At 42.9% G+C, this 13,719-nt stretch overlaps 1 protein-coding gene across 1 annotated transcript in view; it reads right to left on the bottom strand.

Annotated features, from left to right (window-relative positions):
- LOC102178816 (adhesion G protein-coupled receptor E4) overlaps positions 1-13,292 on the bottom strand; it is a 39,725-nt gene extending 26,433 nt beyond the window's left edge. Inside the window, exons 1-5 of the mRNA XM_018050973.1 lie at positions 13,236-13,292; positions 9,754-9,804; positions 8,491-8,607; positions 3,681-3,833; positions 1,210-1,250 (exon numbers count right to left, since the gene is read on the bottom strand). Of these exons, the coding sequence (XP_017906462.1) occupies positions 1,210-1,250; positions 3,681-3,833; positions 8,491-8,607; positions 9,754-9,804; positions 13,236-13,266 (393 nt within the window). The 5' untranslated portion in view covers positions 13,267-13,292. The remainder of the gene's footprint in view (positions 1-1,209; positions 1,251-3,680; positions 3,834-8,490; positions 8,608-9,753; positions 9,805-13,235) is intronic.

Genomic DNA, 13,719 nt, shown 5'->3' with positions numbered 1-13,719 from the left:
AGAAAAACACCAATACAGTATACTAACACATATATATGGAATTTAGAAAGATGGTAATGATAACCCTGTATACAAGACAGCAAAAGAGACACAGATGTATAGAACAGTCTTTTGGACTCTGTGGGAGAGGGAGAGGGTGGGATGATTTGGGAGAATGGCATTGAAACATGTATAATATCATATAAGAAATGAATTGCCAGTCTAGGTTGGATGCAGGCTACAAGATGCTTGGGGCTGGTGCACTGGGATGACCCAGAGGGATGGTATGGGGAGGGAGGTGGGAGGGGGGTTCAGGATTGGGAACATGTTTACACCTGTGGCAGATTCATGTCAATGTATCTTAAACCCAAGACAATATTGTAAAGTAATTAGCCTCCAATTAAAATAAATAAATTTAAATTTTTAAAAAAAAGTGTGGTTGAGTGAGCCAGCCTCTTGATGAGAGTGAAGGAGAAGAGTGAAAAAGCTGGCTTAAAACTCATCATTAAAACAAACTAAGATCATGTCCTCCAGTCCCATCACTTCATGGTAAACAGAAGGGCAAGTAACAGATTTCCTCTTCTTGGGCTGTACAATCACTGCTGATGGTCACTGCAGCCATGAAATTAGAAGACGATTGCATCTTGGCAGGAAAGCTATGACAAACCTAGGCAGTATGTTAAAAAGCAAAGACATCACTTTGCTGACAAATATCCATGTAGTCAAGACTACGTATGGTCTTTCCAGTAGTCATGCACGGATGTGAAAGCTGGACCATAAAGAAGGCATAGCACCAAAGAGTTGATACCTTCGAACCGTGTTACTGGAGAAAATTCTTGAGAGTCCTTTGGACAGCAAGGAGATCAAACCAGTCAATCTTAAAGGAAGTCAACCCTGAATATTCATTGGAAGACCACCTGATGCAAAGAGCCAACTCAATGGAAAAGACTCTGATACTGGGAAAGATTGAAGGCAAAAGAAGAAGAGGCAATAGAGGATGAGATGGTTAGATAACATCACTGACTCAACAAACATGAATTTGAGAGAACTCCAGGAGTTAGTGAAGGACAGGAGAGCCTGGCATGCTGCAGTCCACGGAGCTGCAAAGAGTCAGACACGACCTGGAAACTGAATAATAACTAAAGTCATAGAGAGCCATGGTAGTATTTGAGCAGGAGAAAGGTATGGTAAGACTGATTGTTTTTCAAACCTAGGCTGCACCTTACTTACCCAAATGTCCCCTGGTACTTGTGTCTCATTATTGGCATCCTCTGAGAAAGAAAAGTAACAGTCAAATGAAATATGGGGAATAACACACTCTAACATAGATCTTTCTTCCAATCACATTCAAGTTGAGTGTTTCCTTCTGCACTCAAATAGCATCCTAATTTCATTCTAAGAATTCCCAAATCTCTTCCAAGGTAGAATTTTCAAAGGGAATTAGGGTGGGGTTTCTCATTAAAAAATTCAGGCAGTGGTGTTTATGGAGCATCTACTAAAAGTAATTAGCCTCCAATTAAAATAAATGAATTTAAATTAAAAGAAAAAGAAGGAGCCTAAATCTTATAAACTTAGGTGAATAAAGAGACAGATGCCAAGATCTTTCACTGCTAATGGGAACGTGAATTGATATAGCCACTATGGAGAACAGTATGGGAGGTTCTTTAAAAAGCTAAAAATAGAACTACCATATGACCCAGCAATCCCACCCTTGAGCACAGATCCTAAGAAAACCATAATTCAAAAAGACACAAGTACCCCAATGTTCACTGCAGCTGTATTTATAATAGCTAGAACATAGAAGCAACCTAGATGTCCATCGACAGATGAATGGATAAAAAAAGTTGTGGTACATATACACAATGGAATATTACTCAGCCGTAAAAAGGAATGCCTTTGAGTCAGTTCTGATGAGGTGGATGAACCTAGAACCTATTATACAGAGTGAAGTGAGTCAGAAAGAGAAAGATAATATTGTATTCTAATGCATATATATGGAATCTAGAAAAATGGTACTGAAGAATTTATTTACAAGACAATGATGGAGAAACAGACATAGAGAACAGACATGGGGAACGGGGAGGAGAGGGTGAGATGGATGGGAAGGGTAACATGGGAACTTACATTACCATATGTAAAATAGATAGCCAACAGGAATTTAATGTATGGCTCAGGAAAGTCAAACAGGGGCTTTGTATCAACCTAGAGGGGTTAGGGGTAGGATGGGGAGGAAGATGGGAGGGAGGTTCAAAATGGAGGGGATATATATATATATACCTATGGCTGATTTATGTTGAGATTTGACAGAAAACAACACAATTCTGTAAAGCAATTATCCTTCAATTAAAACAAAATAAATTTTTTAAAAACCTCAAAAAAATCTGCTGAAAATCAAAGACAAAGAGAAAAAAAGATTATATTCAAGTGAAAACCAATTAGACTGATAGCTAACATCTCATCAGAAACAGTGGAATCTAGAAAACAATAATTTCTTTAAAGTGAACAAAAATAAGAATTAAGATAAAATCCATTTTCAGATTAAATATAAAATTTAAATATTAAATAATAATAAATAAGTAGAAGAAACAAAACAAACCAACAAAAAGAATGAAATTGGGTCATTGGTAGAGACATTGGTGGACCTAGAGTCTGTCATACAGAGTAAGGTAAGTCAAAAAGAGAAAAACAAATACTGTATATTAACGCATTTAGGCGGAATCTAGAAAAATTTATGGATGAGTCTGTTTGCAGGGCAGAAATAGAGAACAGACATGTGAACACTGAAGGGGTAGAGGGACTGAGATGAACTGGGAGACTGGGACTGACCTAAATACACTATCGTGTGTAAAACTGATAGCCGGTGGGAACATGCAGTACAGTGTAGGGAGCTCAGCTCAGTGCTCCGCGATAACCTGGATTGGTGGAATGGAGGGGGGTGTGAGGAATGTGTATAGACAGAGCTGAGTCACTTCATTGTACAGCAGATACTAACACACCATTGTAAAGCAACTATACTTCAGTTTTTTAAAAAGAGAGACAAAATATGCTCCCTTGTGGAGTCTGAAGCCTATGGCAAAGTTGCCAAGCAAATAATTGAGTGATTATGAGTCCAACATATTAATACATAGGATGAGACACTTTGGCAGTATACAGGAAAAGACCACGTTTGGGGTGTGGGAAACCCTTCCCAAAGAAACAGGTGTTAACTGAGATAATAACAATCAGTTGTTGTCTACCTAGCATTGTATTTTAAGGGACACTGACCACCTGATGTGAAATGCTGACTCATTGGAAAAGACCCTTATGCCGGGAAAGATTGAAGGCGGGAGGAGAAGGGGATGACAGAGGAGGAGATGGTTGGATGGCATCACTGACTCAATGGACCTAAGTTTGAGCAAACTCAGGGATATAGTGAAGGACAGGGAAGTCTGGTGTGCTGCAGTCCATGGGGTCGCAAAGAGTCGGACATGACTGAACAACAACAAAGGTATCTACTTGGAGATGGTGACTGTTGCCATGGGCTTGAGTGAAATCTTCCAGGAAATGGTTACCAAGGACAACAACGGATTGAAGGGTGAGGACCAGGACAGATCTCTACCCTGTTACCCTAGCCTGAAATTGGTGAAACTCTCAAGGGATCTTCTCCTGTCTTCTTTTTCATGGTGGAGTATTTGATTACTGGAGTACTTGGAGATTCTCACCATAACATTCTGCATGATTAATTGTAAATATACTAGCCACCCAGTTGAAGAGAGGATAATGTGGGACACAGCTGCAGTAGTAATTTCCAATTCCATTTCTGCAATATGCTTTCTGCTTGCACTTTGCCAGCCCTGTTGCACACTCATCAATATCTGTGAATCAAGAGAAAATATCATTAGACAATATCACTTTTTTATTCTCATAAAACCATATTGTTTTCCCTTGCCCATGAGATCTCTACCACCCAACATCACTTATAAATATACCCAGAACATCTGTCCTTGGTTAAGATGATTCAGTATAGAGATGACAATTCTCCTGAAGTTACTTTATAAAGCCAAAGTAATTTCTAGGATGCACTGTTGAGTGAAATAAAGTTCAGAAGGCCTTCTCTGATGTCCTATCAAAAGGATCAAGATCACAGAAGACAAGGAAGGATTAAGAATCTGTCACAGATTAGATGAGGCAGGACTGAGATGACTAAATGCAATGTGAGACCCTGAAATGGCTCTTAGAACAGAAAAAAAAGGGGGTGGATTTTAGGGGGAGAACTGGTAAAACTTGTATAAAGTCTCTTGTCTAGTTGATATTATTGTACTATTATTCATCCTCTGATTTTGCTCACTGTATGATGGTCGTCATATCATTAGCTGACCTTAGCGAACTGAGTAAAAGCTCTACAGAATTCATTGAACTGTTTTGCAGTTTTTCTTTAAGTCTCAAACTGTTTCAAAATAAAACATCTAAAAAAAACACATCCAATATTATATGATTCCAAGATAGAATGTAGAATGGTGGGTACCAGGGGCTAGGGGAAGAGAAGAGGGAAGTTAATGTTTAACTGGGAAAGAGTTTCAGTTCTGCAAGATGAAAAACGTTCTGGAGATGAAAGTCAGCAATGGTTGCACAACAGTGTGAATTTACTAAGTAACAGTGAAGTACAATAACAAAATAGTCAATGAATAACAGTGAATAACAGTAACTGATTAAAATGGTAAATTGCGTTATACATATTTTACTATAATTGAAAAACAATTTAAACAAATAAATAAATACATTATCATATGATTCCACTTATAGGAGGGCCCTAAAGGAGTCAATAAAGGTCGGTCTAGTAAGGCTATGGTTTTTCCAGTAGTCATGTATGGATGTGCGAGTTGGACTGGGTGAAGAAAGCTGAGCGCTGAAGAATTGATGCTTTTGAACTGTGGTGTTGGAGAAGACTCCTGAGAGTCCCTTGGACTGCAAGGAGATCCAACCAGTCCATTCTAAAGGAGATTGGTCCTGGGTGTTCTTTGGAAGGAATGATGCTAAAGCTGAAACTCCAGTACTTTGGCCACCTCATGAGAAGAGTTGACTCATTGGAAAAGACTCTGATGCTGGGAGGGATTGGGGGCAGGAGGAGAAGGGGACGACAGAGGATGAGATGGCTGGATGGCATCACGGACTCGATGGACGTGAGTTTGAGTGAACTCCAGGAGATGGTGATGAACAAGGAGGTCTGGTGTGCTGCAATTCATGGGGTCGCAAAGAGTCGGACACGACTGAGCGACTGAACTGAACTGAACTGAACTGAAAGGAGTCAAATTAACAGAGATAGAAGGTAGGATGGTGGTTGCCAAGGGCTGGGGGAGGAGTAGGAATGGGAATTTAGCGTTTAATGGGTACAAAGTTTCCATTTGAGATGATGAAAAAGTTCTGTGGTTGGATGGTAGATATGGTAGAGCTGGTAGAGCTTCCCAAGTGCCTCAGTGGTAAAGAATCTGCCTGCCTATGCAGGAGACAGGAGACGTGGGTTTGATCCCTGGGTCAGGAGGATCCCCTGGAGGAAGAAATGGCAACACACAATAATACTCTTGCCTGGGAAATCCCATGAACAGAAGAGCCTGGTGGGCTACAGTCCATGGGGTCCCAAAGAGTTGGACACAACTGAGCAACACGGTAAACTGTAATTTATACATTTGCCACAGTAAAATGAGGTTAAAAAGGAATAAATACATCTTAAATAGTCTACTATTTTCTGTTTCACCTCATGAATCGACATGACAGTGCCATCAAACAGTTAACCAGTTCCAGCAATTAGGATTCAGGAGTGGTATTTCCCTTGGCATTTAGATTGACCTTTAGAATTTGTAGAAATGAAAAAGAGATTTGGCCAGAGCTGATGAGAGCAGTGAAAAGTGAAACTGAAAAGCTAAGATGGAACCACATCACAAAAGATGCTGAGTGATGAGAGAGTTTATTCATTTGTTCCTTTGGGGAACACTTATTTGTTGGGCATCTGCCATGTGATATTGTTCTTTTTCCTATGTATTGAGTTATAAACAAAAGAAATTCTCCCTGCCCTTGTGGAATCCTCAGAAACTGCCCCCCGCCCAAAAAAAGAAAAATCACCAGTGCTTGAGACTTTAAGAGTCCAGGGACCTGAGAACTCCACTTTTCTCTGAAGAAAAACCAAGCCAATATCAGGGCTCACTAAGCCAGCATCGGAGAATTTTGAGCATTACTTTACTAGCATGTGAGATGAGTGCAATTGTGTGGGAGTTTGAGCATTCTTTGGCATTGCCTTTCTTTGGAATTGAAATGAAAACTGACCTTTTCCAATCCTGTGGCCACTGCTGAGTTTTCCAAATTTGCTGGCATATTGAGTGCAGCACTTTCACAGCATCATCTTTCAGGATCTGAAACAGCTCAACTGGAGTCCCATCACCTCCACTAGCTTTGTTCATAGTGATGCTTTCCAAGGCCCACCTGACTTCACATTCCAAGATGTCTGGCTCTAGATTAGTGATCACATCATCATGATTATCTGGGTCATGAAGATCTTTTTTGTACAGTTCTTCTGTGTATTCTTGCCACCTCTTCTTAATATGTTCTGCTTCTGTTAGGTCCAGATCAGTTCTGTCCTTTATGGAGCCCATCTTTGCATGAAATGTTCCCTTGGTGTCTCTAATTTTCTTGAAGAGATCTCTGGTCTTTCCCATTCTGTTGATTTCCTCTATTTCTTTGCATTGATTGCTGAAGAAGGCTTTCTTATCTCTTCTTGCTATTCTTTGGAACTCTGCATTCAGATGCTTATATCTTTGCTTTCCTCCTTTGCTTTTTGCCTCTCTTCTTTTCACAGCTATTTGTAAGGCCTCCCCAGACAGCCATTTTGCTTTTTTGCATTTCTTTTCATGGGGACGGTCTTGATCCCTGTCTCCTGTACAATGTCACGAACCTCATTCCATAGTTCATCAGGCACTCTATCTATCAGATCTAGGCCCTTAAATCTATTTCTCACTTCCACTGTATAATCATAAGGGGTTTGAACTACCGCACAATTGCACTCATCTCACATGCTAGTAAAGTAATGCTCAAAATTCTCCAAGCCAGACTTTCAGCAATACATGAACCGTGAACTCCCTGATGTTCAAGCTGGTTTTAGAAAAGGCAGAGGAACCAGAGATCAAATTGCCAGCATCCACTGGATCATGGAAAAAGCAAGAGAGTTCCAGAAAAACATCTATTTCTGCTTTATTGACTATGCCAAAGCCTTTGACTGTGTGGATCACATTCAACTGTGGAAAATTCTGAAAGAGATGGGAATACCAGACCACCTAACCTGCCTCTTGAGAAATCTGTATGCATGTCAGGAAGCAACAGTTAGAAGTGGACATGGAACAACAGACTGGTTCCAAATAGGAAAAGGAGTATGTCAAGGCTGTATATTGTCACCCTGCTTATTTAACTTCTATGCAGAGTCCATCATGAGAAACGCTGGACTGGAAGAAACACAAGCTGGAATCAAGATTGCCGGGAGAAATATCAATAACCTCAGATATGCAGATGACACCACCCTTATGGCAGAAAGTGAAGAGGAGCTAAAAAGCCTCTTGATGAAAGCGAAAGAGGAGAGCGAAAAAGTTGGCTTAAAGCTCAACATTCAGAAAATGAAGATCATGGCGTCCGGTCCTATCACTTCATGGGAAATAGATGGGGAAACAGTGGAAACAGTGTCAGACTTTATTTTTGGGGGCTCCAAAATCACTGCAGATGGTGACTGCAGCCATGAAATTAAAGGACGCTTACTCCTTGGAAGAAAAGTTATGACCAACCTAGATAGTATATTCAAAAGCAGAGACATTACTTTGCCGACTAAGGTCCATCTAGTCAAGGCTATGGTTTTTCCTGTGGTCATGCATGGATGCGAGAGTTAGACTGTGAAGAAGGCTGAGCACCGAAGATTTGATGCTTTTGAACTGTGGTGTTGGAGAAGACTCTTGAGAGTCCCTTGGATTGCAAGGAGATCCAACCAGTCCATTCTGAAGGAGATCAGCCCTGGGATTTCTTTGGAAGGAATGATGCTAAAGCTGAAACTCCAGTACTTTGGCCATCTCATGAGAAGGGTTGACTCATTGAAAAGACCCTGATGCTGGGAGGGATTGGGGGCAGGAGGAGAAGGGGACGACTGAGGATGAGATGGCTGGATGGCATCATGGACTTGATGGACGTGAGTCTGAGTGAACTCTGGGAGATGGTGATGAACAAGGAGGCCTGGCATGCTGCGATTCATGGGGTCGCAAAGAGTCGGACATACCTGAGCGACTGAACTGAACTGAACTGAACTGAAGCCAGCATTAGGATGCACGTGAAAAGAAGGCAAGGTCTGGGGACTTCTATAGGGATATTGAGGCAGTGCTGATATTTTCTATTTTGTAATATCATTGTACCATTGCAGTACCAGCACCACTAGGTGACACAGTATTTGAGACCAAGAGGGTTGCCCCTGTTCCTTTCAAATGCCAAGATGAATGCGGACTTCTTTACCTTCACATTTCTGAACGGACTTCAAGAACCACTTCTGAGACACAAACTGAAATCCATCTTTGCAAACACAGGTGCCACTGAGGCAGTTAGCATTTTCTGGGCACGGAGGACAGGAAACTGCAAGGAACATAGAATCCATTCATTTGCTTGCTCATTCATTTCATTCAAGAAATATTCATTGAGCACCTATGAAGTACCACATGCTGCAGTCTCAAGAACCTCCTCTTGGGAATAGCTTACTGGCTTCCTTTTGGAAGCCATCCTATTGCTGAGCATAGATGCTCAGCACGCCCCACCCACTCCCCACCTCTGCCACCAATACCACTTTTGCTCGTCAGTAGAACTTCCATGTTTCAGCACCTGTGTTTCCTTACTGAGGGCTCTCTCTGACCACTAGCATCCTTTTTGCACAGCACATGCTGGTTTTCAAGGTCTTCTTCCCCAAGGACTAGTTTCCTCAAACAGTGATGGACTGACTGAGTCAGTGGATTAAAAATAAACCAGCTTCTCATTCTAGATATGAATCAGCTAACCAGAATAGTTAACACCAACAACAAAAAAACTGCAACAATTAAGCCGTTTTTGGCTACATGTTCTGGGGGCTAGTCGGAGGAGCCTGATAGGCTACAGTCCACGGGGTCACAAAGAGTCAGACACGACTGAGCAACTTCACTATTGGGGGCTGGTGTGCTGGAGAAGACTCTTGAGATTCTCTCGAGGAGATCAAACCAGTTGATCCTTAAGGAAATCCACCCTGAATATTGAGTGGAAGAGCTGATGCTGAAGCTGAAGCTCCAATCCGGTGGCCACCTGATGTGAAGAGTTGAGTCATTAGAAATGATCTTGATGCTGGGAAAGATTGAGGGCAGGAGGAGAAGGTGTTGAGAGAGGATGAGATGGTTGTATGGCATCACTGACTCAATGCACATGAGTTTGAGCAACTTCCGGGAGATGGTGAAGGACAGGGAGGCCTGGTGTGCTGCAGTCCATGGGGTTGCAGAGTCAAACATAATTTAGTGACTGAAAAACAACAACTGAGGGCTGGAAAAAGGAAACACAAGGAGGATAACCAACAAGCAAATAGTGTAGAAAAGTGAGGTTCATGTATGCAACTACAAAAACAAATCAAGGTGTCTCTTTTCTCGTTGAAGTATGAAGCATTTGCAATGATAGTGAAGGACAAAGAAGCCTGGTGCTCTGCGGTCCATAGGATCGCCAAGAGTAGGATATGACTGAGCAACTGAACAATAGCAATGCACTCACCTCCAGCCTCCTTTGCTTCCAATCCTGACGGAGCCAGGAGGACGCTGAGACCTAGAAGAAGGAGGGCAGAGATAAAGCAGATGGGAGATGCCCTGAGGCTCTGCTTGGCTGAAGCCTGAGTGAGTCGGCATCTTTGTCTCCTCTTGTCAAGTCATACTTGTGCTAGCTTCACTGTAGATTCTTCTAGACTGGCTATAAACACTAATGTCACAGAAGGGCATCATACAGTACTGATTACAGCTATCAGAGACTCTACACCCAAGTCCAGTGTGTGTGGGGGACGACGGGAGTTCCCACTATAAGCAATCCTCTGAAACCAGCTGGGTATCCTATAATTAAACTCAGTTCTTTCTTTTTCTTTTCCCCCACCTCTTTTTTAGATTTTTTTCCTCATATAGATCATTACAGAGTATTGAGAAGAGTTTCCTGTGCTATAAAATAGGTCCTTGTGCTATGCTAAGTTGCTTCAGTTGTGTCCAACTCTTTGTGACCCTATGGACCCACCCTGCTTCTCTGTCCATGGGATTCCCCAGGCAAGAATACTGGAGTGGGTTGCCATGCCCTTCTCCAAGGATTTTCCCCACCCAGGGATCAAACCCACATCGCTTATGTCTCCTGCATTGCCAGGTGGATTCTTTACCTCTAATGCTACCTGGGAAGCCTAAAATAGGTCCTTATTAGTTACCTACTTTTTATTTTTGTAATGCAGCATGGCACCTGGGATCCCAAAGATCAGACCTGTGCTCCCTGCAGTGGAAATGCAGAGCCCTAACCACTGGAATAGGGAATTCCTCTATCTATTTTATATAGAGTAGTGTGTATATGTCAATCCCAACCTCTGAATTTGTCCCTCTCAACTCAGTTCTGGCACTAACTCCCCAGAAAGAGTACCAGGTATCCCAGGTTAAGGGCTCAGTCCCAAAGACTTCAGATGCCCATCACAATTCCAAGTTGTCCCCTGGGCTTCTGACCAACTGGCTATGGATTGGATATTCCAATGACTCCCTCTTTGGATTCGATTAATTTGCTAGAGCAGCTCGCAGAACTCAGAGAAATCATTTGCTTACTGGATTACCAGTTTATTGTAGAAGGGTATTAGGCATCCCAGGTGGCACTAGTGGTAAAGAACCTGCTTGCCAATGCAGGAGACATAAGAGACACGGGTTTCCCTGGGGTGGAAAGATTCCTGGAAGGGCAAGGAAACCCACTCCAGTATTCTTGCCTGGAGAATCCCGTGGACAGAAGTGTCTGGCAGGTTGTGGTCCATGGGGTCACAGTTGGACACGACTGAAATGACTTGGCATGCACACATAGAAGAATATATCTCAGAAAGAGCCAAATGGAAGATATACACTGGGCAAGGTATGAAGAAGTGAGTGGGGATTCCGTGCCCTCTCGGCACCACTTTCCTCAAATCTCCATGTGTTCACCAACCCAGAAGCTCTCGGAATCCCATCATTTTGGGGCTTTTGTAGATACTTCATTGAGCATCCCAGGTGGCTCAGTGGTCAAGAATCTACCTGCCAATGCACGGGACATAGGGTCGATCTTGGTCCGGGAAGATCCCACATGCCATGGGGCAACTAAGCCAGTGTGCCACAACTACTGAAGCCCGTGCACCCTAGAGCCAGTACTCTACAACAAGAGAAGCCCCTGCAATGAGAAGCCTGTGCACCATACTAGAAAGTAGTCTGCAAGCAGTAATGAAGATCCAGCACAGCCGAAAAAAACCAAAAAACAGAAAACAAAACCCCTCAAGCCTCTGCATTTTCCTTGTGAATGCATTTTTGACACATAAAGAAGAAATATGACCATAGGGCAGGGGTCAGCCAACTATGGCCTTGGGCCAAATGCAGACCTCTGCCTGGTTTTGTGCAGCCCATGAGCTAAGAATTGTTTTTGCTGCTACTGCTAAGTCACTTCAGTTGTGTCCGACTCTGTGCGACCCCATAGATGGCAGCCCACCAGGCTCTCCCGTCCCTGGGATTCCCCAGGCAAGAATACTGAAGTGGGTTGCCATTTTCTTCTCCAATGCATGAAAGTGAAAATTGAATGTGAAGTCGCTCAGTTGTGTCCGACTCCTAGTGACCCCATGGACTGCCGCCTACTAGGCTCCTCCATCCATGGGATTTTCCAGGCAAGAGTATTGGAGTGGGTTGCCAAGTTTTTAGTTGTTTTTAAATTTTTTTTTAATCAAGGAGAATATATTGCATGCATGGAATGCTAACATTACCTGAAATTCACATTCCTATGTCTATAAATCAAGCTTTATTGGAACACGTTATTGGAACACGACAGTGCCCATCAGTTCACGAAGGGTCGGTGGCTGCTTTTATTTATTTATTTACTTTTTTTTTGTAGGGGGATTTCCAGTGCAGTTTTATGAAAACCCCACTAGACAAATTCCAAAAGATCTGTCCCACTCTGTGGCTGCTTTTATAAAGCAGCAAGGAGTTGAGGCATTAAGACAGAGATCAAAATGGCCCCCAAAGCTGGGAATAGTGATTACCTGGATCTTTATAGAAAGAAAAAATATGTTCACTTCTGTCATAAAGTAATGGCCATCATGTGCTTGCCTCTAAGAACTGCTTACAAACTGCTTAGCCTTAAACTGCGTTTGATTCCTCCAATGGTATTTTTTATTATCTTGAAGTCCCTAAATCTCAGAGCAGACAGGTGGGTAGGTTACAGTTACTATAATATGCTAAGCAATGATCCTCCAAGTTTGGACCCACATAGTGGTCAGTCGGCATGTTAGATGTTTGCCATGCCCCCTAAGCCTACCCAGGAAGGGGTTGCACAGTAAGCAGATAACTTACTGTATCCTTCTGTAAAAGGATGTTTTTCTGCAGCCCATGAAGGGCATCAAGAAGCACGGGAGGAGGACTGGAGGACACATAATCCCGCTTCCTTGCCCTTCTAAGGCACATTACATACTGAAAGGATACCCAGCAGGACTGGAGTGCCAGTTACCCACAGCGCTAACCCCTCACCGCCACTCTTCTCTCTTCCCTCTTTGGCTTCCCTTCCCAAAGGATCCTAAAGCCTTCCTGGGATTCCTTCCCAAACGTGTGTTTGTGCTCAGTCACTTCAGTTGTGTCCGACTCTTTGGGACCCTATGGACCATAGCCCACCAGGATCCTCTGTCCATGAGATTCTTCAGGCAAGAATACTGGAGTGGGTTGCCATGCCCTTCTCCAGGGGATCTTCCCCACTGAGGGATCAAACCCACATCTCTTATGTCTCCTGCATTGGCAGGCATGTTCTTTACCACTAGCCCCATCTGGGAAGCCTAAATTAATTGAACCCAAGTTTTTGTCCCAGTTCTGCTTTGGAGGAGAGCAATTAAGAGACTTGGTATCAGAGTTTGGAGTAGGACACACACACAGGAATTTCTGGAGAAAGTGCCAAATTCGGGAAAGCAACCAAAGCTGGGGTATCCAGGGTACTGGAGGGTGGGGAGAATTCTTTGTTCTACTCACCAGAGAGTAGCAACAGGGACCTGCTTCCCATAGCAGTTGAGGTTCCAGGAATGACAACCTTAGGAGCACTCCCAAGCAGGATCTGACAAGGATTCCTGGGATAAATAAGCCCCATGAGGATTTATTTTGGATGGTCACAAAATTTAGAAGGTAGGTGGTCGATGTTTATCAAAACCCTTTCATTTCTACCTGTCTTTTGACTCAACAACTCCAATTCTGGGAAATAAGCAAGGTTCTGCAAGGATGATTATAGCATAATGGCTCCTAGGAGCAAGGTTAGTAGTAGCTGTAGTCATCACTCAGTACTGTTTGACTCTTTGCCACCCTATGGACTGTAGCCCTCCAGGCTCCGCTGTCCATGGGATTCTCCAAGCAAGAACACTGGAGTGGGTTGCCATGCCTTCCTTCAGAAGATCTTCCCAACCCAGGGGTCAAACCTGCATTTCTTAAGTCTCTTGAACTAGCAGGGAGGTTCTTTACCACT

This window comes from Capra hircus, chromosome 7 (genome assembly GCF_001704415.2).
Source record: "Capra hircus breed San Clemente chromosome 7, ASM170441v1, whole genome shotgun sequence".
NCBI lineage: Eukaryota > Metazoa > Chordata > Mammalia > Artiodactyla > Bovidae > Capra > Capra hircus.
Note: the sequence above shows the minus strand (reverse complement) of the source record. Positions and strands in the feature narration are given on the sequence as shown.